The 27,957-nt window shown below is 30.7% G+C and overlaps 5 protein-coding genes, 2 long non-coding RNA genes and 1 pseudogene across 9 annotated transcripts in view; 7 read left to right on the forward strand and 1 right to left on the reverse strand.

Annotated features, from left to right (window-relative positions):
* Positions 1–27,957, reverse strand: part of LOC148614996 (uncharacterized) — a 41,053-nt gene that overhangs the window by 12,096 nt on the left and 1,000 nt on the right. The window lies entirely within an intron of this gene.
* Positions 16–27,957, forward strand: LOC148614999 (uncharacterized; annotated as a pseudogene). The gene is made up of 5 exons (XR_015923815.1): positions 16–143; positions 23,910–23,999; positions 24,334–24,413; positions 25,721–25,985; positions 26,896–27,957. The product of XR_015923815.1 is annotated as an uncharacterized LOC148614999 (transcript).
* On the forward strand, positions 1,919–2,998 carry LOC148615000 (uncharacterized). Its single transcript, XM_088589592.1, has 2 exons — positions 1,919–2,287; positions 2,486–2,998. The coding sequence occupies exons 1-2, from the start codon at positions 2,071–2,073 to the stop codon at positions 2,587–2,589; spliced, it is 321 nt and encodes a 106-aa protein (XP_088445718.1). The 5' UTR covers positions 1,919–2,070; the 3' UTR covers positions 2,590–2,998.
* Positions 4,478–6,158, forward strand: LOC148615001 (uncharacterized). The gene is made up of 2 exons (XM_088589593.1): positions 4,478–4,866; positions 5,076–6,158. Exons 1-2 carry the CDS (start codon positions 4,638–4,640, stop codon positions 5,147–5,149), a joined length of 303 nt encoding a protein of 100 aa, XP_088445719.1. The 5' UTR covers positions 4,478–4,637; the 3' UTR covers positions 5,150–6,158.
* Positions 6,918–9,105, forward strand: LOC148615002 (uncharacterized). The gene is made up of 3 exons (XM_088589589.1): positions 6,918–7,194; positions 8,284–8,541; positions 8,741–9,105. The coding sequence occupies exons 1-3, from the start codon at positions 6,972–6,974 to the stop codon at positions 8,797–8,799; spliced, it is 540 nt and encodes a 179-aa protein (XP_088445715.1). The 5' UTR covers positions 6,918–6,971; the 3' UTR covers positions 8,800–9,105.
* Positions 10,567–14,042, forward strand: LOC148615003 (uncharacterized). 2 transcript variants are annotated; one of them, XR_015923814.1, is made up of 3 exons: positions 10,567–10,865; positions 11,067–13,474; positions 13,675–14,042. XR_015923814.1 is itself a non-coding variant. In XM_088589587.1 (2 exons), the coding sequence occupies exons 1-2, from the start codon at positions 13,246–13,248 to the stop codon at positions 13,731–13,733; spliced, it is 288 nt and encodes a 95-aa protein (XP_088445713.1). In that variant the 5' UTR covers positions 13,186–13,245; the 3' UTR covers positions 13,734–14,042. The 2 variants fall into 2 exon arrangements, 1 of the variants encoding a protein (XP_088445713.1); XM_088589587.1 differs by lacking the exon at positions 10,567–10,865 and having other exon boundaries at positions 13,186–13,474.
* Positions 15,616–16,495, forward strand: LOC148615004 (uncharacterized). The gene is made up of 2 exons (XR_015923213.1): positions 15,616–15,939; positions 16,131–16,495. It is a non-coding gene; the product is annotated as an uncharacterized LOC148615004 (long non-coding RNA).
* On the forward strand, positions 19,605–20,948 carry LOC148615005 (uncharacterized). The gene is made up of 2 exons (XM_088589590.1): positions 19,605–19,921; positions 20,180–20,948. The coding sequence occupies exons 1-2, from the start codon at positions 19,681–19,683 to the stop codon at positions 20,302–20,304; spliced, it is 366 nt and encodes a 121-aa protein (XP_088445716.1). The 5' UTR covers positions 19,605–19,680; the 3' UTR covers positions 20,305–20,948.

Genomic DNA, 27,957 nt, shown 5'->3' on the forward strand with positions numbered 1-27,957 from the left:
CTTTTCTCTTCCTTTATAATGTACGGAGTTTAAATCTTGGCTTTCATGATACTGGACCATCTTGTCGATATTCTAGATAGGACTTTGTATTATTTTTTCTTTGTTGATATGGACTTTTAGCGATTCCCTTTGTGCTATAATTGGTAAGTTTGCTCTTGCCATTTCAAAAAATATTCGCATTACATGGGTTGTGCGTTATTGCGCTGGTGATGTGAATACATAAATATATCGTGAAAATCTGACGGTGTTGGATTTTTATTGACAGATATATACCTCTGTATTCAAATTATCATTTTGTCATAAAATATTTAAAAGTATGCTAGTTCACAGACTTGTACTATAGAAACACTGTCGTGTAAGGTTGCAATAGACATTGCCCTAACGTTAGATGGTTGAAGACCTTTTTAAAACTAATTTAACAAAAAATTAGAACTTGAAAACAAATTACACACACATAGCTCAAGAAATAAAACAAATATATAATGATTTATTATATCGCTCCACTTTAAATATAATAACAATTTCCATTTGTTATTGATATCCACTGAACCTTTGATATTCATAAGTAAGATTTGTCCTGTTAATATAGACTTAAATGGACGTCATTAGTATAAGCTTTAGGATAGTTTGAAATGAAATTAAGTAATAAATACCATAAACAGCAATAAACATCTAAGTGTTTACAAAAGACCCCTTATACCCATTTGTGTTTTTTTTTTCTGGTTGTACGTGCCATAGGTCCACACCATTAACGTATTATATGTATTGACATTATGTTTCCACCCTGCATATAATTATACCAGACAGACCAAGAAGTCAAGGCAAAACAAAGTAGTTCGAATAGTGTAAATAACCGCAACACAAATAGTTCAGTTTGTGGACAGAGTAGACCCTTTTCCTCTTTCGAAATGTTCGTTTACATGTTTATACTTGAGAAAAAAAAACTCTAAACAATATCAGACATTAAACGATATATCGATTATGCCATGAAAATCGTCATAATGTTTGTTAGGATTTGTTATTGACAAGTATTGTAGAATCGGGTGAAATTGTTTAAAGTCTTTAGGAGAATGTCGCATTTAAATTTCTTAAATTTGTCTGTTACTATAACTGTAATTTATTTTTAACTACACTCGTTGCCGTTAAGGCCTCTTACATGTCTGACCATAGGTTCTTTCCGAAACTAACATAAGCATAGTATATTGTATATTGCCACCGCATTATTTTATAAGATTATTATCTCAAGTTTTGCACCATATAAAATATAGTAATATTTTCCAAGTATTTACTGCAGTATTGCATTAATGAAAAAAAAATGATTTAATGGTATCATAATCTATACTGATCGTGTCCTTTATGATTAATATTTTATTAACTTAGTACCAACGACGAAATACCCCGGTACATTTTAAATTATTATTATTATTATTATTATTTGTTTTTACTCTCCTCATCATAATGCAGTACCTGTAAAAATTATGATACATGGCTAAAATTGCATATCTCATAGTGCAGTATTATTCAATTACCTAAAAATGATCTTTGTCAAGTCATGTTGCCCTTAAGGGGTCTATTCATTATGACACGATCACACTCTGTGTTTATATCATTTGCTACACTAATTGATAAATATTATATCATACCTATCCTTGGGGGTAAGAAACGGTCACATTGCAGTTATTATACCATTAAATAAACATTAAATAAGGTGTGCGTCAGTACAGAGCATTTCCGTAAACCTGAACTTTTTAAACAAGGCGTATTTGTTCTATGCTATTGTTTACGTTTAAAATCACCGACTTTGAACTTTCATTATGCATCGGTGCAAATTGCTATGGGGGTAAACGAAACAATGTTGCTCCTGTAGGACTGTGAAATTGATAGTCTCTCCGGTGGTATATGTAAGTGGTGACATATTTGTAATTCAATAATTTCACTGTATGAGAATGCCCCTCACGAACCTATTGTTCGAGAACTTATTTAAAGAGGCTTTTTCTTACGTTTTATCAATACACATAAAACTTTTAAAGGTATTAGTTGGAGAAATTAAATTCATAAATATAAACCACTATGACTAGTGAAACTGACAGAATGAACAACGCTCTTGCTACATTAAGGTCAGGGCTGACTGAGATCAGACAACAGGATGTTCAATTGATGAGGCAATTGATGAATATAAGCAGCAGTATCCAACAGCTTACAAAGGAACAGAAATATACAAAAAGAAGCAAAAAGACTAGTATAAAAGATATAATTAGAATATCGACTTTAGGGAAAATTGATGAAGGTATGTATTAAAACCAGTCAAGTATTGAAGCATTTAACGATGATGATTTAACTGTTTGAAAACAATACATTGCATCGTATATATTAAATGAAAATATAAATATTTACTTTTAGCTTATTGTACATTTGTGTTGCCTTTCTGCATTAGCGTTATATGTGTACAAGTTCAAGGCATTTATTTTTACGTTTTCTATTTTAGATGTTTCAAGCTCTTCATCAGAAAGCGACTATGAAAGTGATTCAAGTTCAGATGTTGATATATTTAGGACTAATGTAAAGCTATGGAAATATTCCCATGCATGAAACATGTAAGATTGTTTAGAAAACGAACCGGAAGATACCAACCTACTTTGGTTGACCCTAAGTTATAGCGCAGAAGTAATGAGACCATCGTACTTTGTGGTGTGCTGTATTTTTCACTGCCATTGACAGTATAACAAGATACAACAAAGTATTGCAACCATAATAAGACTACAACTACTGCTACTATGTGCAATATATATAGAGGATGGTGCTTTTTATATGGATGACGTTTACTGTTCTGTGAAGCTGTTACAATACCCGAATTTTGAAATAATAAGGATTTAATTCAGCTTATGTATAAGATAAGTGCTTGTGGTGCTATACAAAATAAATCAACGCGGAGCCAAGTTGCTTTTTGTATGAAGTTTTTACAAATATTAATATTTTATTAAAATATTGTATTAAACTACTAATGTCGTTTTGTAATTTCTAAAACAACGGAAGCATATCGATCAATGCGCATATTATATACACTACTATTTGAAACTGCAAATGCATGTACCGTTATAAATGTATGTTTATTTTACACCAGCCAGTATACTTAAAAAAAAAGTCTGTAAAAAATAATTCCAATTGAAAAATCTCTGGAAATATTCCATATAACTAACTTGAAGTGACTATTAGGTTAACATCAAATAGTTCACTTAAACAATTGGCGAAGGTTGCTTATACAAAAAACCAGCTTGTAAAGATTTGTCATGGTGTTTGACCTCAACACTATATAGAAGTGGAAAGGGACTAATTTGATCATCCGAGTAATCATTCAAGAATTCAAGCTTTCATTTTGTTATAGACATTATCACAAACTTTCGATAACAGAGTTCCATTAGATAATAGATGTCTTCACAACCGTCACCGTTGTGGACCGAATGACCAATACTCTCGTTTCATAGTCTCCGAAAACTAAGACGTTTCACACCTGGCAGTCGCCAATGAATAGAAAAATCATCTGCCAAATTTTGAGTTTTAAAACATTGTTGAAAAGTAGTTTAAATGCGTTCCAAGAGAAATCTGGGGACCAAACATAAGAATACAATAAAAGGATAAAGACAAGACAGGGAAAACAAAAACACACAACAAAGAATACGGAATAGTAAAAAAAAAAACACGTTAAAAACAAAAGTTAATGAGCAAATCGGACTCCATCAAAAACTTGGAGCATCGACAAGGTGTACCGGTAGGGTAAGCGTTCTCTGTTTTTCTAGCTACAACCACAGAATTGCTAAAATAAAAACGGGGTAGACGAAATACGCAGGAAACTATGACACGGTGAACAAATTTTTTTATCGTGTTGTAATTGGATACACAATAACCATCCACGAGTCGTGATGACGACCATAAAAGTTCTGTAGTGATGATTTCAATCTTGTAGCAACATAATCTTGTTCCAGGAGTCAAAAATACTAAAAATCTGATTACATGTTCGGATTCTCAAAATATTAGAATATCAGGTTTATTAGTACATATATGATACAACCTTGCAAGTGAACAAATTATACAATATTCAATATTAACCCGTTTTCATTAGCAATGTCAAATATGTATTCGTTAAGTAAATATTCGAAATATATAGAACGAAAAAATAAAAAAAAACGAACATAAGGAAAGCAATTTTGATGTACGAGACTAAAAATGTGTAAATTGGTACTGGCCAAAATGACGACTTTCTATTTAAAAACCAAATCAAACTCAATCCTAAGAAAAAACAATTGTTCGCAAATCTTGATAGTAATCTAACTGAATGAACCAATTTGTTGAATGCAACGATTATTTTCGTAAATTGACAGATACACAGAAATATGTAACAGTGTTTACATAAAAAGACAATTACAAAGCGAAGAGTAAACTTCCCATTGGCCTATGAAATTGATATTTCAAGTGGTGGTCTCTCACAGGGAGAATGAAATTTTATCAACCCTGTAATTTTTAATAATGCCCATGCAGTTCGTATCTGTACAATAGTATATAAGGCAGCATATTTAAAATATAACCAAACTGCAAATATTTCTCTGAACGTCAACTCGATAGAAAACAAAAATTACTGAAAAATGACAACCTCCTGCGCTGTAAACAGAATGAATAATGCTCTTGCTGTACTAAGATCAGAGTTGAGAGAGATTAGAAGCCATGACATGACCATGATGAAACAGTTGATGACAATGAACAACAGCGTTCACGAACTGACAAAGAGACAAAGGCGAAGCAAATCATCAAAGAACAAGAAAACATCTTTTAAAGATTTAAAGAGAGCTCCAATGATGAAACAAATTGATGAAGGTACATATCCGTATTTTCTTTTTCTTTAGTATATAATTATGCAATTAACAATCAAACTATGAATTGTTATCTATCGATCTGGTATAAACACTTTCAATTGTCCACTTGTCTACTTTTTTGCCTTTTTTTGTAAATATTCCAAACAAACATTTTGTTAGTTATTGTTTTTTTTAAACAGAAAACTTAACATGAATTATTTTATTTTACAGAATCATGCAGCTCATCATCAGAAAGCGAATATGACAGTGACTCAAGCTCATGTTATTCCGTGTTGGAACACTAAAAATGCGTTTTACCGCAGAATATACAAGTGCAGAGTCAACCTGTACGAATTAAACAATATGCTTGGACATTAACATTCTAGTCAAATATTATCTATGGAGATTATAGTGCATTTATAGAAGAGTTGGTGCTAGTAACTTTTTATTCAAGACGGCGATTCAAAATCTTTTAGGATATTGACTTTCAAGGACTACAATTGTAAACAAACGTTAGAAGTATGGCCACTTTTGTCTGTATTTTAAATTGACACTTTTATTTACTTTTTACTGGTAATAAGTTGTTATTGTATTTATAAATGTTGAATAAACTTTTGAAAACAAAATATTGTCAGACTTAAATGTTTTCAAGGCATCAATCACTCCGAATAAAAACTCTACAATTCCAAATAATCAAAAATACTGTGAAACTTACAACTAAGATAATGATCAACGGGTGTGGAAAATGATACAAAAATGTGTCACAAAGTTAAACATTGAAAATGTGAACATCTGAAATGTCCGATATTAAAAAAAAGATGTTGTAATTTTTCCTGGTCGTTCTAAGAAATTAGTTTCGTTCTAAATAATATATAAATCAAAAGAACATGATGAGTTCTATACAGAATTCAAAGAACTGGAATATTTTTTATCATCATGACCTCAAACAGAACATCTAAAATCTAATTGTCTTTTACGTTGAAAGATTAAAAAGAGTTTATTAAAGTTTAATGAGATCATAAGCAAATCATAATATCAAATTTGATACACCACATGTGGTAATTAAAAAAAACGTTTCGGATCTTTGAAAGCTTTGTTTCGTTGTTTGTATACCATAAATAGGTTTTTGCAGGAGAATATCTTTCACGGAACATGCCATTAAGGGCATATTGAAGTTGATTTCATGTTTTCCTTTCTTTGTTGTTTGCATGTAAAAATACAATGTAGATCCATACTGTTCTAATGTTTTGTAGTAAACAAATGCCATGATAAAATGTTATATTTTTTAGTAAATTAAACTACATCACTGACACATGTAGCGTTTTATTATTCTTTTTTTTTGGGATAATAATTTTCTCAATTTTATGGTAATAAAGAGTGATCGTTCTGCATTGCGTAAAAAAATTATAAAATATAGAGAAGGTATGGTCGACAAAATGATCACTATTACACAGTTAACTTGTGTCGATGAGATGCCAGGTTAAGATCTGAACATATATAAAAAGTGTGATATGTCTTACAGATAATGGGAATGAAGATATCAAACAGCCAGTTATTTTATTTGTATATATCTGTTTTCCTTTTTTTTTCTTTTGGTTTGTGTTTTTTTTTTTAATTTTGTTTAGTTTATTACAATGATCCAATGATTCAGTATGTCCATCTGACACTTGAATTTGTAAATTTATTGAACAAAATAGAAAATGCAACCCAAGACATTTTACAAAAGTATGTATAATAGATCCAATCAAGGCGAGGAAATGCCATCTATGTTTTAAATATACAATTCAGTAGTTCAATCTCATAAATAGACGCTAAACCAAATGAACTGTTTTATTGAAGGTAATAATTATTTCCGTAAGTTGATACATTCACTAAAATATATAACATATGTTTACTTATAAAACTAAATACAGAGGGTACAGTAGACTCTCATTGGCCTATGAAATTGATACTTCCAGTGGAGGTCTCTCACTAGGAAAATAAAATTCTATCAACCCTGTAATTTTTACACAGCCCCTTAAATTCCATGTAAGTACGATATTATTTAAGGCGATGTCTTGCGAATATAATCATACTGCTTATATTCTTCTGAAAGACAACTTTATAGACAAAACAAATTATTGAATAATGGCAACTTACAGAGTCATAGACAGAATGAATAATGATCTTACTGTATTGCGATCAGCGTTGAGAGAGATCAGAAGCCATGACATGACCATGATGAAACAATTGATGACAATGAACAACAGCGTTGGGGAATTGACACACACACGGAGCAAATCATCAATGAAAACGAAATCAACACTGAAAGAGTTAATGAGAGCCCCATTGATAAAACAAATTTATGAAGGTAAATATTGGTTCATCCTTAAATAAATTTAAATTTATTCCAATGTGTAAATGGCATTTCATTTACGATGTAGTAAAATGAAAGGGGAAAAAATCTATGAATGAAGTCGAATTAACTTTTATTTAAACGCAGGCATACTAATATAATGCATTCAAAAATGATTATGTTTCAATAAAAATATCATTGGAGTGTACTTGTTTTTTTTTAGAATTGTCCAGTTCTGAATCTGAAAGTGAATATGTTAGTGACGCATGCTCATGCGGATAGAACTTATTACCAAATAAATCATTCTGAATACATTTTAATTACTCTCAGCAGACTAGTCATTGCAACAGCATGAAAACTGTTTACATGTCTTCCGTTGTTTTACAGTTGTTAAATATGAATAAAATGTTAATCAGAAAAGTTCATTGTCTTTCATATTGTCCTGCTAATTTAATTGTATTTGAATAGAAACACCTCAAACAAACCTAAAACGAACTGTGGGTAACAAGAAGTTAATAGTCTTAATAATACAGTTATATTCCAAGATCATTGTGAAAGGTATCTATAAAGTATGGGAACAGATATACTAATTGCAAATAAAACAAATTTCCATCGTTATTATTCAAACTGCATGTGTAATGTTGAGAGGGGGGTCGGAATGAGATATTTATTTGAAATGTTTGTTTTTGTTTATATCAATTAATAAAATAGAATATAAATGTTTAGGAGTTAATTAATAACTTCGCGGGTATTTTTTATCGCCCTGTTCTGCCCAACGACAATTAATGCTCCGCGAAAATTATTACGTTTTCAGTAAAAGAACTGTTCTGTCACAATCTTTCATATGTCATAAAGTTTATTTCCGTAAACTAATACCATTGATGGTTCAAGTTTGTCCATTGTAAATGCATTAAAGAAAAAACTCATAAATACATCTCATTGGCCCTTGAAATTGATATTAGTAGTGGTGGTCTGTCCCAGTGAGAACGAAACTCGATCACCTTTAAAAAAATAGTGATCCAGCCCAATGCAGATCTATTGTCTCAGAGAGAATATAAACCCGAAGTGTCGATAGCATTGTCAAACTTCTTATTTTCTTCACAGCCTTCATACGAAAAGAAATTATAGACAAAAATGGCAACTTACAGCACTGTAGACAGAATGAACAATGCTCTTGCTGCATTGAGATCAGAGTTAAAGAGATCAGAAGCCATGATATGACCATGATGAAACAGTTAATGACAATGAACAACAGTGTTCAAGAATTGACCACGAAACACAGACGGAGTAAATCATCAAAGAACAAGAAATCTGCACTAAAAGATGTAATGAGAGCTACAGCAATGACACAAATCAATGAAGGTAAATATCGACTTTGATTTATATTCAAATAACAAAATTGTATTTCTAAATATGAAACTTTAAACAATTTGCAAACATTTCATATGATAATTTGGAATATAAAATTAAGGATGTATGTCAATACAAAAACAAACGTATTTCCTTTAACATAACCTTTACACCAGATCGATAAATGAATTACTTTATTTGCTTATTTCAGAATCTGCCAGTTCGTCATCAGAAAGTGAATATGAAAGTGACTCAAGCTCAAGTGAATAGAAACCTTTACGAAAGATGGCAAAAATTGTGATTTAGGCTCTCTAGTCATTACAGAAACAAGATACCGTGGTGTATTGCATGGAACAGTTTTACTTTCTAGTCATAGACTCTTTAAAGTAACTGCCGAGGATTTGTGCAATAATACAACATTTGGTGCTGATTGACTCTATTTGAGAAAGATCAAAACCAATTTCTGGAGAAATATGTATAAAGAATCGACGTCGGAGACTAACCGATACGAGTACTGAAACATGTTTTACTTTGTTATATTTACTATTGTTGAATATGAATAAAACTTCGAAATAATCACTCGTTTCGTTAATATTCACTATGCAATTAACAAAATGAGGCTAAAATAAATAAACTAGATATTAGATACAAAGGTCAAAGGTCTCCTTATCACCAATGTAACCATTTAAAAAGTACATTTCGTTTTTAAGACAGATTCCCAAACTGATGTATATAAGCTAATGAGTCGTCACAAATCCCGTTTGCAAGACATATTGTAAAAAAACAGCTACCATAAAAAATGAAACATTAAAACTGGCTCTAAATGTAGGAGAAGACACTTCGCCATTTCAGCACATGTCAATATGTATTAACACATTTCAGTACTCGGCAAAAATCTCTATCAAAACTCTTAAACAATACATTTTTATGGCGTAAAGAATATCTAAGCTGAAATACAAACCTCTGTATGTGGCAATTATAAAGCTAATCGTTACAGAATTATTTTGATGGAACCATGAACACATTGTAATATACATACCATTCTAGATCGGGAACGTATTTGTGACGTATGGAAAAAGTAAAACATACTTTTGTATGTGTTTAACATAACAGATTATATCTTATTTTGTTAAATAATTTTATTGAGTCCAAAATCCAAATAGTTTAATGATAACTAAGGTATAATTAGATGACAATATACTCTTATTATTTCATATCCATCTGCATTTACACAACAAGACCTCCAATCAAGAAACTTGAAAATACTTATGGTAAAATGTTGCTTAAAATGCTTTGTTACTTTTCGATACATACATAAATTTTAATTGGTTTTAATCTATTTGAACTCCACCTTATTATATAAACGATAGATTTTAAATTGTAAACTTTATTTTAAGTTTGTCAATATATGTGATTGCTCGGTAATTTTGACACATGATAAGTTCGCTATATTCAACAGTGAAAACTATATATATATGCAAAATATTTTATGTTTTTAATTTAAAAAATCGACATAATATACAAAATCTACTACACTATTGTCAGTATGTGTATACAGAATGTCCCGGTAATTATTACTCTTGTGCACTTTGCTAATGTTAACACTCAAAGCATGCCAATATAAAATACATTTAGTTTTGAACAAAAACATCCAAAATCGAATGCATAACATGGTAATAATATATCTTTTTAAACTGACCAACGTACAAGAATGTTTATTTTTCAATATTAATATTGAGAAATTTCCTTTTTACACCAATCATACAAACGGGTATTGAACCCTCTTAACTTTATTTAAAGTCAATTTACTTCAAATCTTAAGGTTTCTTTCCGTAAACAAATGCCACCGATGTATCAAATTTTACTTTTGTATTGAAGACTTTTGTCAAAATGTTTAACAGAAATTTTCTATTGGCCTATTAAAGTGATAGTTGTAGTGGTGGTCTCTCCCAGGGCGAACGAAATTCGATCAACTTGAAAATGATTAAACCCTAAGTATTTCTTTTGTGTCTGGAGAGTATAAAAGTGGATTTGACGATAGCTTTGCCATATGACGAATATACTTCTAACCAGTAACAACATTCAGAAATAAGATAAAATACAAACAATGGCAACCTCCTGTGCTTTAGACAGAATGAACAATGCTCTTGCTGCATTAAGATCAGAGTTGAGGGAGATCAGAAGCCATGACATGACAATGATGAAACAGTTGATGACGATGAACAACAGTGTTCAAGAACTGACCAAGAAACACAGACGGAGTAAATCATCAAAGAACAAGAAATCTACACTGAAAGACTTAATGAGAACTCCAACGATGAAGCAAATCGATGAAGGTAAATATTGTCTTTGATTTATATTCAAATAACAAACTTTTATTTTTTAATCTGAGATCTTAAACGTTTGCCAACGTTTCATACGATAGTTTGGAATATAAGATAAAGGATATATGTCAATGCAAAAATAAATCTATTGTAATAAACATTGACATTCTTACCAGATCGAAAACTAAATATTACTTTATTTGCTTATTTCAGAATCTGCCAGTTCTTCATCCGAAAGTGAATATGAAAGTGACTCCAGCTCAAGCGAATAGAAATGGATCAAGAAAATGGAAAAAGTGTTGAAGGCTAACCAGTCATTATAGAACCAAGAATACCGTGGTGTATTGCATGGAACAAAAAACTTTCTAGTCATAGACTTTATAAAGTAGCTGCCGAAGATATGTGCAATAATACAACATTTGGTGCTGATTGACTCTATTTCAGAAAGCTCAAAACCAATTCCTGGAGAAACATTTATTGAGAATCGACGTCGGAGACTTGCTGATACGAGTACTGGAACATTATTAATTTTGTTATATTTACTATTGTTGAATATGAATAAAACTTTGAAGAAATCACTCGTCTCGTTCATATCCACTTTGTTCTTTTCTTCAAAATGAGGCTTAGACAAATAAAAAAAAACCTGTTGGTTGCAAGATGTTAATATTCATGTTAATGCAGTTATTTCCAATACTATTGTACAAGGTATCTAACAAGCAATGGAAACATATATACTAATTACAAATAAAAACAAGTTTCTATTGTTATTGAAACATATCCAAGCTGTTTGCATTGATAGCATTATTTCCTTCCCCGTGTTTTTTTCAGGCACTTTGGGTTTGTATTACCACAAGACATTCCTCGGTACAATAAGCTTCTCAGTTGGATAAAAAGTTAAGTAAAAAAAAAACCTTTTCAACAAAAACATTTAAAAAAATGATGATTATGTATTTTTATTGACATGTTAATATCCAAGGGTTGTCTTGTTTATTTGTTTGTTTATATGTTTGATTTAGTATCATTAAAAATCGTGTTACTGGCCATTGTGGGGGGTTGTGGCTAACTTTTAATATTGTAATACAAACCTCTGCATGTGGCAATTTAAATGTGAAAGTATTTATCATACGGAACAGTGAACATATTTTTAGGTACCTACCAGTTAGGTTGAATATTTGTAGTTAAATAGAGCAACGAAAGTATTTGTACATGCCAGACTATTTCTGTGTTTCCTGTCAGAAAGACATGATATGAATGAGCAAAACATCCTCATATTTGCTGTCACTCTAGACCTACAGCAGATATCTTCTCATTCTTTATTGTGTACATATATCCACATCATCATTACAAATACAAATACGAACCACCACCACTCCCCCTCCCCCCCCCCCAAAAAAAAAAAAACAAAAACAAAAACAAAAACAAAACAAAACAAAACAAAAATCCACATGTGTTTTGGTATACGAACTAATTAATCAAAACATTAGATTTTCCCTAAGTGTTACACGTGCATTTGGGATAATTTGCAATTTAATAACTACAGTCTATTGACAGTCGTTTGCCATTAAATTCAAACTGACGCAAAGAATCAAGGCTAAGTCCTTTGACAGAGTAAGCTTTCCATTCTATTGTATATATATCTGGGAAATTTAGGATAGGGTATACGTATGATACGGGGAACATGACAATCTTTGTGGGAAGGCGTTTGAAATGAAATGACCTTGCAATAACTTGAAATCTATGTCTTTTTTTCATTTGATTAAATCGAACTTTGCAAAGCAATTTTAATAATGATAAAATATAATGATAGTAAAAGCAATAGGTTGCCATTGGGAATCGGGAATAGGAAAGGTACATAATATAGCTTACACCATAGCAAGAGCTGGAGCTTAAGATCCATCAGAATAATTAGAGTGTTAATATGTAAACACTTTTTTCAAATTCTTTCACACTACTCGATACATTTCAACTTACTGCTTCATTTTGTAACATGAAGAGCAGAACGGAAAAAAAATAATATAGAAAAATGTAGACACCGATCATAAAATAAGCAACTAATACAAATAAAGGAAGTGTTCTGTCACAATCTTTCACATATCTTAAAGTTTATTTCCGTAAACTAATACAATTGATGGATCAAGTTTGTCTATGGTAAATGTTTTAGAGAAATCCTTAGATGTATAAAATCTCATAAAAACCTCCTATCGGCCTTTGAAATCGATATTAGTAGTGGTGGTCTCACACAGGGAGACCGAAATTCGATCACCTTTGAAAAACAGTGATCAAGCCCCATGCAGATCTATTGTCTCAGAGAGTATATAAACCCTAAGTATCAATAGCATTTCAAACTGCTTATTTAATTCACAGTCTTCATCAGAAAAGAAATTATAGAAAAATGGCAACTTACAGCGCTGTAGACAGAATGAACAATGCTCTTGCTGCATTGAGATCAGAGTTAAGAGAGATCAGAAGCCATGACATGACAATGATGAAACAGTTGATGACGATGAACAACAGTGTTCAAGAACTGACCAAGAATCACAGACGGAGTAAATCATCAAAGAACAAGAAATCTACACTGAAAGACTTAATGAGAACTCCAACGATGAAACAAATCGATGAAGGTAAATATTGCTCTTGCTCTATTTTCAAATAACAAAATTTTATTTCTTAAACTGAAACATTTAACGATTGCAATACGTTTCATATGATAGTTTTGGAATTTAAAAGAGGAATATTTCAATGCAAAAACAAATTTATTGTAATAAACATTGACATTCTCACCAGATCGAAAACTAAATATTACTTTATTTGCTTATTTCAGAATCTGCCTGTTCTTCATCAGAAAGTGAATATGAAAGTGATTCAAGCTCAAATGAATAGAAACTTTATGAAAGATGACAAAAGCTGACATTGAGGCTAACTAGTCATTATAGAAACAAGATACCGTTGTGTATTGCATGGAACATTTTTACATTCTAGTCATAGACTCTTTAAAGAAACTGCCGAGGATTTGTGCAAGTATAGAACATTTGGTGCTGATTGACTCTATTTGAAAAAAACTTAAACCAATGTCTGGAGAAACATTTATTGAGAATCGACGTCGGAGACTAACCGATACGAGTATTGGAACATTTTTTTACTTTGTTATATTTACTATTGTTGAATACAAATAAAACTTTGAAATAATCACTCGTTTTGTTAATATTCACTATACAATTTACCAAATGAGGCTAAAATAAATAAATAAAAGAAAACAGATATTTGATACACAGGTACAAAAATCTCCTTATATCAAATGATACCATTTTAAAACTACATTCCGTTTTCTTTAGACAGATTCACAAACTGATGTGTCTAAGCTAATGAATCGTCACAAAACCCGTTTGCAAGAAAGTATTATTGTAACAAAATACTGCTACCATGAGACATGAAATTGTACAACATTCTAAAGTAGATTAAACATATGATATAATACACTTGTAGAACGTTTTTTTTTTATATGTTTTTGAATAAGAGTTAGTTACATTAAAGCTGGCCCGGAAACTCTATACGTAGGAGAAGACAAATTGCCATTTCAGCACATGTCAATATATGTAAACACATTTCAGTAGTCGGAATTGCTGGGAAAATTCTCTTTTCTGTATCAATAAAAACACTAAAACATTACATTTATGTTGCTATGGCGTAAAGAACACCTAAGCTGAAATACAAAGCTCTACATGGGACAATCATAACGCTAATCGTTACAGATTTTATTTGATGGAACCATGAACACATTGTAATATACATACCATTCTAGATCGGGAATGTATTTGTGACGTATGTGAAAAGTCAAACACAATTTTGTCTGTGTTTAACATAACGAATTATACCTTATTTTGTAAAAAAAATTTTTGAGTCCAATATCCAAGTATTGTGTTGATAAATAAGTTAAAATCAAATGACAATATATTCTTATTATTTCATGTTTCTGTATTTACACAAATATACCTCAAAACAAGAAACTTGTAAAATACGTATGGTGAAACGTTACTGAAAATGCTTTGTTACTTTTCGATACATAAATAAATTTTAATTAATTTTTTATCGACTTTCACTGAACCTTAACATATAAACGATAGATTTTAAATTGTAAACTTTATTTTAAGTTTGTCAATATATGTGATGGCTAGGTAATTTTGACACGTGATAAGTTCGCTATATTCAACAATCAAAACATCCATCTCCATGCAAAAGAATTTATTGTTTAATTTAAAAAATCAATGTAATTTAAAAATCTACTACAATATTGTCATTATATGTATATAGAATTTCCAGGTAATTCTTACATTTGTCCACTTCGCTACTGTTAAGACTAACAGCATGTCAATATAAAATACATTTAGTTTTGTTCAAAAACATCCACAATCGAATACACAACATGATAATAATATATTATTTTCAACTGGCCCACGTTCAAAAATGTTTATTTTTCAACATTAATATTGAGAAAATTCGATCATACATCCACCATACAAAACGGGTATTGAACACTCTTAACTTTGTTTAAAGTCAATTTACTTCAAATCTTAAGGTTTCATTCCGTAAACAAATACCACCGAGGTATCAAATTTTACTTTTGAATTGGAGGCTTTTCTAAAAATGTACAAAAACTTCCTATTGGCCATAAACTGATAGTTGCACAGGTGGTCTCTCCCAGGGCGAACGAAATTCGATCAACTTGAAAATAATCAAACCCTAAGTATCTTTTTTTTTTGTGTCTGGAGAGTATAAAAATGGACTTGACGATAGCTTTGCCATATGACGAATATACTTCTAACCAGTAACAACATTCAGAAATAAGATATAACACAAACAATGGCAACCTCCTGTGCTTTAGACAGAATGAACAATGCTCTTGCTGCATTGAGATCAGAGTTGAGAGAGATCAGAAGCCATGACATGACAATGATGAAACAGTTGATGACGATGAACAACAGTGTTCAAGAACTGACCAAGAAACACAGACGGAGTAAATCATCAAAAAACAAGAAATCTACACTGAAAGACTTAATGAGAACTCCAACAATGAAACAAATCGATGAAGGTAAATATTGCTCTTGCAATAAAGTAAATTTGATTTATAAAACTGAAGCATTGGACGATTGTAATACGTTTAATATGATAGTTTTGGAATTTAAAAGAGGAATATTTCAATGCAAAAACAAATTTATTGTAATAAACATTGACATTCTCACCAGATCGAAAACTAAATATTACTTTATTTGCTTATTTCAGAATCTGCCTGTTCTTCATCAGAAAGTGAATATGAAAGTGATTCAAGCTCAAATGAATAGAAACTTTATGAAAGATGACAAAAGCTGACATTGAGGCTAACTAGTCATTATAGAAACAAGATACCGTTGTGTATTGCATGGAACATTTTTACATTCTAGTCATAGACTTTATACAGTAACTACCGATGATATGTGCAATAAGAAAACATTTGGTGCTGACTGACTCTATTTGAAAAAGCTTGAACCAATTCTGGAGAAATATTTATAGAGAATCGACGTCGGAGACTATCCGATACCAGTACTGGAACATTTTTTAATTTGTTATATTTACTATTGTTGAATACAAATAAAACTTTGAAGAAATCACTCATGTCGTTAATGTTCATAAAAACAATCATTCTTAGTAAAACAAACTAGATATTTGATACGAAGGTAAAAAAAATCTCCTTGTAAATGGAAACCATATTAAGAAAATATTCCTGTTTTAGACATTTTTCCAAACTGATGCAGCTTTTATTGGATGAAACCACAACCGCATTGTTTTATACATATCATTCTTGATTCGGATGTGTTTGTAACGTACATGAAAGGCAAAACATGATTTCATCCGTGTTTAACAAAATGTCTATGACATTTCTCTATTAATTTAACGCAAAAGTAGTATCCAGTAACTTTGAATTAACTTCATGGGTGAGGTTCATTTTTTATTCAGTGCTGAAATACGAAGCACAACGTATAGCAATTTAATGATTTTGAACTCTGAACAAATACATACAATATTAACTGGAGGTCTTGTCATATATACATTAAAAGCAAAAAATGTTAACTCTTAGTCTTTGCTTTCCGAAATGTTAAATAATTGAACAAAATAGGTAGCATTTTAATCCTTCATATTTTTGACAATCCTTCTGAAAAGAGGAAACTCCTTGAAGCACGCATACAACATAATGATATTTGCAATATATGTATATGACTCTAAGAGGGGAAAACATGTCATTCAAATTCCTGCATTGTATAATTATTGGTATCCTGCTACCTTAAAATGTATTTCATACCCAGTTTAATTTTGTACCAATAAACTATAACCAGCCAGGTTCTTGATAAAAAAAAATAAATTATATACAAGAAGTACTTAAACCCAACAATTATCGAAACAGAAAGCCAAATCCAGTAAGTTATATCATGTCATCTACATTATTGTAGCCTCATGTTTAACACAGGGGACGAAGTTTCGGTATTTTAGCGGATTCGAATATCATGTTAGGGCAAATTCTGGTAAAAATATTTTATTTATTGTTCGTGGTCAGACATTCTGATTGTTGGGCAGTAGATAGATGGTGGAGACGCCTCTGATGTATTAAACCACAATTCTATTTTTAAGGGAAATCTGGATTCACGTAACAAAACAAGTATTCCAAGAATGCTAATCCAAATGACGGTATTAAATGACGAACTATACTCGAATTCACTTCAGCCTGTTTTTTTAGATTAATGTTTTTTATTACTCAAACGTTCCTTTAAAAAAAAACTTGCCATGTTATTTATGTCGCTGGAAATTATGGTATTTCAGCTCTTCAATTGTGAGATAAAAGGGAACATTTCAAAATATCCATAGAAACAAGATGGCAGATAAACAATACGTGCCGTGCAAAATTCTCGTAGACAAAATAAATATGGAAATATTTCGATCTTGGAGGTAAGAACGAGAAATAATTGTATGAAAGTTGTAGTACAGAACGACATGAATTAAATGGCATTTTTTAAAGGAACTTATGAGTAACTTAAAAGATAATTAAAAAAAAACTGCAAACAGGCTGAGGTGAATTCGAGTATACATATTATGTCTTACATGAATTCTACAAATTTGAAGAAAAAAAAAATCCAGCCGTATCAATTAAGTTGAGTCAACAAAGTGTCACTATTTTATTCAATGCAAGAAACGATCTAAGTCACATAACTCTTGTTAAATTGGCTCATCGTTCTGTCCTGTGGTTTTTAAAGAATTGTACCCTCAGGATACGTTTGAAGGATGCAAACCATAACTATATATCTCCGTCGCGTTTCTAGTTTTAAAATTGCATAAACAAGCGCTGCTACATATACGTAATAAATATATTTCACAAAATATGAGGCAGAGTGCAAAAGAATACATGTACACTACATGGAATTAGATCTCGAAGTTAAAGTTGTTTTTGTTTCACTTTGAAAACACATTTATATCCAGTGGTTACTTGTATTATTTAGTGAACACTAAGAGATACCCGAGACAATATATTACCATAAAGCAAGCCCCAAAAATGAAGTAGGTTGGTTTATGATTAACATATGTAAATATGAAAATAATTCAATCAATATTCGTCATTTGTTACATGTAAATTGACAAAATATCGCTTACATGGATCAATCTTATATCAAAGACTTGACATTTTCAATCATCGTAAAAAAATAATACACACATACAAATTAATGCAAAGAAAAACAACTCAGACCCAGATTAAGAAACTTAATTTTCATTGAACGGAAAGATGCATGGGTAATATTGACAATTCATGAGCAAATCTACCTCAGTATTCTTCATACAATTAATTTGAGTATAGCTTGCAGATTGCTATGTCATTCATCAGTATATAAGGGTTTGGCCAAGTATTGCATAGTTGTAAAGATTACAGATAACGTTCCCGTATCTGTATATTATGATTCACATAGGCATGTTATGTATACATTTTAAAGTAAATGATGTCTTGATATAAAACAGTGTATACAATATGTCTCGTAATAATGCATTCAAGCATCCTATTTTATCCAAAACTGCAGGATATGTAGATTTTTTAAAGAGTAACATGCAAACATTTTACTTTATTTTCAAAATAAACTGCATATGTTGTACATAATGATTAATCAATTTAAAAAAAGATAAGTACATTTAATAGATCAATGTATAATGCTGAATGCTATGATTGACTTTATAATAATGCTACCTCATTAAGTCTTTTTTAAATGATGCACCGTACACCACTAACGAATCAAAGTAATAATAATTCATATGTCAATAAAGAGAAAGTGATAATAGTGACATCAAAGAAAAACTATGGGTATTATATTCCCTTCAAATAAATTTTTACTAATTGTTTTCTTTGAATCTCTATTATCAATTATTAATATTGATAAAAGTGTACTTTTATGAATTTTACAAAGATTGTTATAATGTTAAGTATATTCCTCTTATGGAATTTTAAAAGATAAAATCCCCTTGAACATACCTGGTATTATAACAACAGAAACTATCAGTCATCAATTTGGAAGGATTTTGTACTTTAATGATGTTGATTACAAGCTGATTATTTAAGACAAATTTAACGGTATTCAAAACCTGTTTTCAATGCCTAATTCTAAGTTAAATCATGTGATTTAGAAACTTATAGATATATAACATATAGTTTGAATAGCCTTTGTTCTACTTAGGTATATAAACGGTTAATCTGCTTACCCTGTTAGAAACGACACGCAATTGAAATAACGCTCAGGACAAAGTTAGACTTCTAACGACTGCTATGGCTAACGACAATGCAACACAGAGAGTCAATAGTGCTCTTGCGGTGCTGAGAAATGAGCTTGATGAGATGAGAAACCAGGACGTACAACTAATGAAACAGTTGTTAAACATCAATAGCAGCATTCAGCAACTCAGTAAAAGAAATACACACTCCAGGAGAGTTAGAGTTTCCAACAAGAGACGCCGACCTATGTTATCCCAGGTCTTTAGTGAACAGCGATTGAGCAAGATCGATGAATGTAAGTGACGTGACTAAACTATTGTGCAACTAATTATTTATTTTAATCAATAATTAGGTAACGTGTTGTTTTAGATAAGGGACTTTGTCTCATTTTATTCCTTATTTTAAAATTTAGGTAGGAAAACGCACAAAATAGTAAGTGTATACTTTGCTTGTATACAATATAAAGTACTGAAATAATAGAAATTTAGGCAATAGTCATAAAACGGAATGTCTATATCACGAGGAGAGTAATACATTCTCTTGTCTTTTTCAGTTACCAGCAGTTCATCGGATAGCGATGGTGATAATGACATCGATGAATGTAATGACAAAGGACTATTTAGAACGAACGTAAAGTTGTGGAAATATTCACAGAACAGTGATAGTGATAGTGACTAAGCAACTCCTTCTCCGACAAGAATTCGAACGGAATTCGCTTTTCCTCGACAAAGTATTTTTACTGCTTGAACATTTTGACTTATCGTGACATTTTCGACGCTGTCGCAGTCATACCAAAGACGATTTCACATCCGAAATCACTGAAGTTCATTCATTGATGTCAGAGGAGATTTGTATCAACTAGACAACTAGTTCTGCAAACTTTAACATGAACAAGACGTATTTATCTTGTATAATAAACATTCATCGAAAGCTGATCATGGAAAGGCAGACACATACAGATAGACAGAGACATTTTATTTGATATATACAAAAAGATCAATTCACTATTAATTCAAATTAGTTTCAAAATTTATCAAACATTTGGAAGTTCCAAAATACATATATAATTATATTACCTTTCAGTTTCTTTTTCAAAATTTATTTTATAAGTTTATCAAATAATTGTGAACTAACGTTCATTGATTGTTAAGTATTTGAAATTGCCGGCTCATTTGATGTTCTTTACAGAAAAAGAAATACCTCTAAGCTGTTTATAAAAGACAGTCGTGACAAAGAATTAGTCTTTCGTGGATTACATATCTCTTGAGCATTTTGTACTTGTTTTTATACAATTGTTACAGAAAATAAACTTTAAAACTCCATTTCTGTTTTTACTTGAAGATTTAAATAAATAATTTGTTAATACAGACCGCGTGAGAATGAAAGTAAAAGGACAAAGTAGTGTGGGGTTAAACAAATGTCATATGGCTTATGTATTACCTTTTCAATATTGTATTGGCTCCAAATACATGTTTCATTTTTTATAAAACGATTATAGTTACGTTTATGTTAAGCGCATCTTTTAACATACAATAATTAACTGATCTTCAATAACATCTAGCTTTTAATGGGTATTATTTAGGTATATATTTTTTTTGGTATTTATAAAACAAAATTCTATTGACCGGATAATTGCATAGAGAATGATTGAAGATCATGGTTTACATGGGGTTCATGCTACTACATTTCGTTGTGCATGAAATAATTTAGTTATTCATTGATACTTGAAAAGGAAGATATTCGCACTTAACTGTTTCTCTGTTTAGTATAGCAAACGGGATGGGACTATAACTCATTTACGTACTAAAATTGAATAGAAGTTTATAAATATCGCACTTTTGCAACATAAAGGGAATATCGACATAAATTAAGCATCAAAAGAATCCCGCAAGAAAACCCGAATGTCCAATCATTTATATTGCATCATTTCTTTTTATAATCATCTATTTTTCATATTTTGTAACTACTACTGCCTACTTTTACATCGTTGTTCAAATGTCTAAAATAAATTACTTATCCTGAATATTATTGTACATGTAAATAAGAAACAAAGCAACATTGTCATCATCGTCGTATTTAAAGTCTGACAAGAACATACAAAAGACTCGTATTCATACACATTTTTGTGTAGACAAAGCAACATTATTCATTACAAATAATCAACATCCGGGTTAAGTATTGAATACATATTAAAGAACCAAAGAACCATTCAAAAAATAATGCAAATATTTTGCAAAAATATATTTTATTTTAGGTGTGTATCATCTATCTTATATTCTTTGTACATTTTGAACAGATTTAGAAATGTTACTTTATTAGCATTTGCAAAGTTTAACATTTGATGTTTCACTTCGGCCAGTATGACGTGCTTGTAAGGATGACATAAAAAACGGTAAATTAAAAAAAAAAACAATATTTTTATTCACATTTTTGTACAAACTGAACATAAGAAACAAATGGGCAAAATTACAGATTGTGATGATTTATCAGTATCATTGTACTGGACAAATATGGATGGTACATGTACGTAGGATGACTTGGTGTTTTTTACCTATTCAACATCGGGAGAATTTGTCTCTTTTTACCTATTTAACATTATGAAATAAAAATAGTAATACTAATATGAAATATGAAAATAAATGGATCTTTTAATTATTATTATGTACAGTTATGTTCCCGATGTAAGTTGTCTGGGTATATCCTCTCCTCTCGTCTGGTGTCATTTGCCCTTGACGAGGTTCGTAAGGCCGAAAACTTTGGACCTAATTTAAATACAAAAAAAAAACATTATAATAAAGCAAATTTCAAGTTGATTTTAAGGGTGTTTCAAGAAGTTACCTCTCACCAGCAGCATTAGAATCTTACTTTTAGGACGACATATAAATGTGGCTACTTTTTACTTATTTGTTAAGAAATAAAAACAAAGTTATTATACAGAGGTCATTTGTGTTATTAGTGCAAAAGCTCGATCATAAAATTTTAAAGGGAATGAATGAAAATAGTGCAATGAAATACCCGAAATGCCTATCCAATTTGATGTTTATGTTAGAATGTTCTTTTCATTACATGCAGTGGCTTAAAGCGGTATATGTCTGAAATACTAAATGTGGAAATGTATTTTGTCTATTAATATTGTGCTGTGGGAACTCTGTATTATTATGAGAAAATACTGTTAACTGAAGAAAAAATGTCTCATGATTATATGTAAAGGTTGGTCTTAAAACTGACGCCATGAGAAAAAATAATTTATTACAATGGTACTAAGAAGAAAATTTGCACTGTATAGTATACCTTAAATGATGTATATACTTTGCCACATTTAAAGTAATTTATCATTTTAATCTTTCCCTTTAACAGATTGACACAAGGTGTTGAAATAATCCTTTGTATCTTTACTGAGGATGAATAATCTTTGGCCTTTTATCATATTTCAAAACATTACATTTGTCAACAACAAGTCTTTGTAGATTTAAAACCCACCATTAGTGAACTCAAGATATTATCACATGTAATACGAAGGGGAATTACTCTAAGATGATCCTGACAGGAAAACAGATATATATGGTTTATTTTATGTATGTATGTTAACACAAAATGAAGCGAATACACAAAAATGGACCTTTGCTCTTCCAAAGAACAAAAAATAAAGGTACAAATATTGTTTCAAGTCCTTGAAACATGAATGAAACAATTCGAAAATTGCGTCTATTGTATCTAAACTTGAGTAAAACGTTGATTTCGTGTGAAAATGTAGACAATAAACAACTAGAACCTTGGTTTAAATATCATTAGGTATATCACACATCTTTTTCTGACTGCGCTTTGTCGAGTATTTTATTCTAAATGCTTGGGTGCACTTTAGTAAAAAAAAACAATCGTAAGGTAGGAAAATGTTGCTATATATTTCTGATGACAACGAATTTCATTTTACATGATAAAAATAAGTAACAGTTAATAGATTAGGAAACAAAATGGCAAGTATATAATTTTGAGTGAAATCCATATGTATTTTGCAATAGTATTACCGCTATAACCTTGGTTCCCTTGATTACTCTTTCTATAAGAATGACCCAATTTAGGCTATATGACTGCATACAAGTTGACCTTTATTGTTTTTTAAATAGCTCACTTAACGAAGAATTTAATGATTGTCAGCAAAATAAAAACCAATTAATGAATTCCTCTTAATCATTAATATCATTTTACGTCAACACATAATCTTGATAATTATTGCAATTTTTCTAAAGATTTTAATTTTCAATTTGTAATTGCTATCTATTTAGATTCTGTTAAAGCCACCTGGAGTAAATAGAAATGAAAACCACCGACGTGTTAGTTTTGGCAGATTTAAACACAGTTGTAGCCCTTGAAGGGTAATTATTTGTTTAAACTTTGTCATGACTAACAAGGGCATTTTACAAACCTACATATTTCTCTGTCCTTATCTATTGTCAATATTATGTTTATTTCACGTTCAAAGGCATTAACACTTATTAATTCTAATACTCTATTGAAATATTGGGTTTAGGTATTCTAGATTTCTTTCGAATAAAAGTTAAATTTTCCTGTTCATTTAATTTGTGGAATGGAGGTCACTAACTCATTAAATAATAAACATATCTTTTGAAGCATTTTTCTTTCTTTTTTGTATATTACAAAATGTAAATATCGTCGTTTGCAACGAATTGTTTTACTATTTAACTTTAGTAGAAATGCCGAAAATGGAAGACCTTCTACATGCTTCTGTCAAAATGGACACAACTCTGGAGTCTATCAAGTCTGATCTGGTATGATTATAAACTATGATAGTTATTGATAGACATTAAAAACAGGACATTAGTTTCACTGATGTTAAGAAACGCATCAGTTTTTAACTGTTCTTTCTATTTTTACATAAATTGTGTAGTTCCAAAAAAAAATAATTGTGTCGGACAACAAATATTAGATAGTTCTCACCTGAAATATTAACAAAAACACATTTTTGTATTAAAGTAATTAAAAAAAACAACAATAACCTACGTGTACTTTCTCATTTACTTTTGTTACTTTGTATGTATGATTTTAATTACTTTATGTTCTTTGTTGTGTATGTCTGTTTTCCATGTCTGGTCTTTGTCCCTGGATTACATTCTTTTGATTTGATTACCGCTATAACCTTGGTTCCTTAGATTACTCTTTAACTGTTTTTCCATCGTTATGTTATGCTCAGTTTTTTATAATATTTTTTTTTTATTACATTTATAGTTATTGTTTTGATTTTGTTTAGTTTTTTTTATATAAAATAAACATTTTTGATAACTGAAGCGTCAAAGTAAAAAAAAAACTAAATGTTCCAACGCAATGTTTTATTAGCCTATACATTGTAAGCATACAGTTGGAATTGTTTTCAGTAGGAGACTTTTAAAAATTCAGGCAGGAGGTGATTTATGCTATCATGCCCAAATGCACGTTTATTTCTTATTGAGAAACAATTTCATGACCAGTCATATCTTTTTAGTTAGTTGTGGCTCTTTTGAAATAAAAATCATATATACTCCAAGTCACCTCAGATTGTTTGCGGTTTTTTGCGTTTATTTGTGTACTTCAATTGTGAGATAATAGGAAACATTTCAAAATATCCATAGAAACAAGATGGCGGATACACAATACATTCAGTGCAAAATTCTCGTAGGAAAAATAAATTTTGAATTTTTTCAATCTCGGAGGTAAGAACGAAAAATAATTGTTAGAGAATCGTAGTACAAAACGACATGAATAAAATGGCAAGTTTTTGAAAGGAACCGTCGAGTAATTACAAAAATAAACGCAAAAAAAACGCAAACAATCTGAGGTGACTTGGAGTATAGATTGTACATAATACAGGCACGTAGCAAAATTTGGCTGGTTTATATGAAGAGTTAAGGTATGATTTTAAATAATTCTTAAAAAAAAAAGAAAAAAATATATTTGAATGTTGAAACGACTTTTGATTCGTTTCTGTTCAATTATTCTGCATCATGAATCACCTCTGTATAGACATGTACATAAAAACATCATATTAAACTCTTTTGATGGGTGTGAGTATGCATTTAAATCATGTTTTTTTTCTTTAAAGGTACTACTTCGCCAAAAAGATATACAAATCTTGAAACAATTGATCAAAATCAGCGAAACTATCCAGCAGATTTCTAAACGTCAAATATAACAGCGGCCATTATTCAATGCAAAGGGATATCTTTGTCACGTTTTGATGTTTGTCAATCCATCCTCAATGTCTGTTAAAGTAGAAACTCCAATGATACGACAACAGAGTGTTCCTACATACTGTCATATGAAAGGTTTAAACCATAATTATGCAGATTCTTCGTCTAGTACTGACGGTGAGTAAGAAATAGGCACTTAACATATAACGTTAAAGTCACATCTAAAAGTGTAATCAAAGAAACCAAGGTTATAGCTGTAATCAAAAAGTAACCGAGGGACAAAGACCAGACATAAGCGTCCTCTGCTTTTCTAGAAACACCCGCCGAGTTGCTCATAAAACGTCAAGTCCCGGGTAGACGAAAGAGGAAATGAAACGTAAAAGTAACGAATTTAACATCTTTAATATTTTTCTACGACATTAGCAATATTATGGATTAATATGAAACACAGATTGTTCCAATGTTTAATCTGGAGTTTAAACAATGTTTTCATTTTCCAGTCTTTTTTATGCAAAACTATTTTCGACAATAATCAATTCAAAACTACCAATTTCGTTTAATCTATAAATACACAAATCAGTTATGTTTAAAATGTTTTATATCGACCCTTCACAACTTTTTGTCTTGGGGAGGTTAAGTATTGTTCATGAATTGTGATGAAAAGCACCGTAAAACTTAATGTACATTCAAGATTATCATTGCTTTTTTCCACATATGATACTATTTTTACGCAACTGACATCTTGGTTTAACAAGTTTCACGAGTAAAAAAAAACTTATAACTACTACTAAAATTGAAAGTAGATAACGATCGAAAGTTAAAAGAACAGACATGGTAAAAAGCAACAAATGTGTCCTCGTATAACCTTTGTAAAAATTGTAGATGTTAGAACATTAGTTCGTATATTAGTATCGCAGAGTGCAATAGATAACCAACTTTGTATAGCTTTGTTAATCCTTCTTCTGTCATTTATACTGCGTGGTCAATAATGTGGTAGCTCCCCTATGAAGTATTTAAAAGAAATATCTCTATAAAGTGACGCTCATTGGTTTGTAATTCATGAGTATAGAATTAACTGTATTTGTAGATTTTGAAAACGTCCTTACTAACGACGATTCAATTCACAGTTTCTGCAGCACCGAATTACAACAAATGGATAAACATTCAATAAACCGACAGTTATCACTTCCTGTTTCACACTCTAGAACAAAGTCATTATCAAACACATGTCTAACAAGCCATCCGGAACATATGCAAGAGACCGACGGCCAGTTAGAAAATATTTTACTGAAAAATGTAAAATTATGGAAACAATTGCAATCTTCAGACAATGATTCTGTGTTTCTAGATGAGAACTAAGTGACTGAGTAAGGTATTAATATATAAAGTGGTTTTAGAAGGGAACATTTTTAAAGAAAAGTTACCGACGACAGACAATGACGACAGACAACGACGACAACGACGTACGCCAAGCGATAGCAATAGCTAATAAAACATGAACTTTTGAAATTTCAGCGAATATCTTGATAACTTTATTAGATAGAAAATACTTTCATTTGATGATTTGTTCTTATGATAAAACCTTCAACCGTATTCATTGAATCAAATTAGTAGGATGACTCTATCTTAGGGTTGTAGCTCTTAAGGGGCTAACATTGAATCATGTGAGGAATTTGGGTTCCTGGCATCCTCTATAGTTATACAATCTAAAACGTTTCAAATTTACATACATTTCAATTGCATTTGGGGCAAATTTGGTATTATATCGCCATGTGATTTGTACTTGCAAAGAATCAAATTTTTTGAAATTAATATAATCAAACCTCCAGATAGAAAGACAACGTTACCGCTGGACAGAAAGAACAAACACTTCATAGGTAGATGTACACGAAGACAGTTCATTTGTGGTACAGGTTTACGATTGTCCAGTTTTCCCTCTATTTTGCCATATTGACGTAAATGAGTTCATCACTTACATCTTATGTTCCAGAAATAATGCTGCTACTAGATTTCTTTCATTATTGTCATGACAAAACTCCTGTCACATTTTCTAATATAATAATCTTTTATTTCGGAAATATAGAAAAGACTAGAATTACTGCATAATAAATTATGTAAGGCAAAAATAAACAATCATACATAATGCAAA

The sequence above is a fragment of the Perna viridis genome, chromosome 6 (genome assembly GCF_037379345.1).
Source record: "Perna viridis isolate PV_CMFRI_1.1 ecotype Kerala chromosome 6, ASM3737934v1, whole genome shotgun sequence".
Taxonomy (NCBI): domain Eukaryota; kingdom Metazoa; phylum Mollusca; class Bivalvia; order Mytilida; family Mytilidae; genus Perna; species Perna viridis.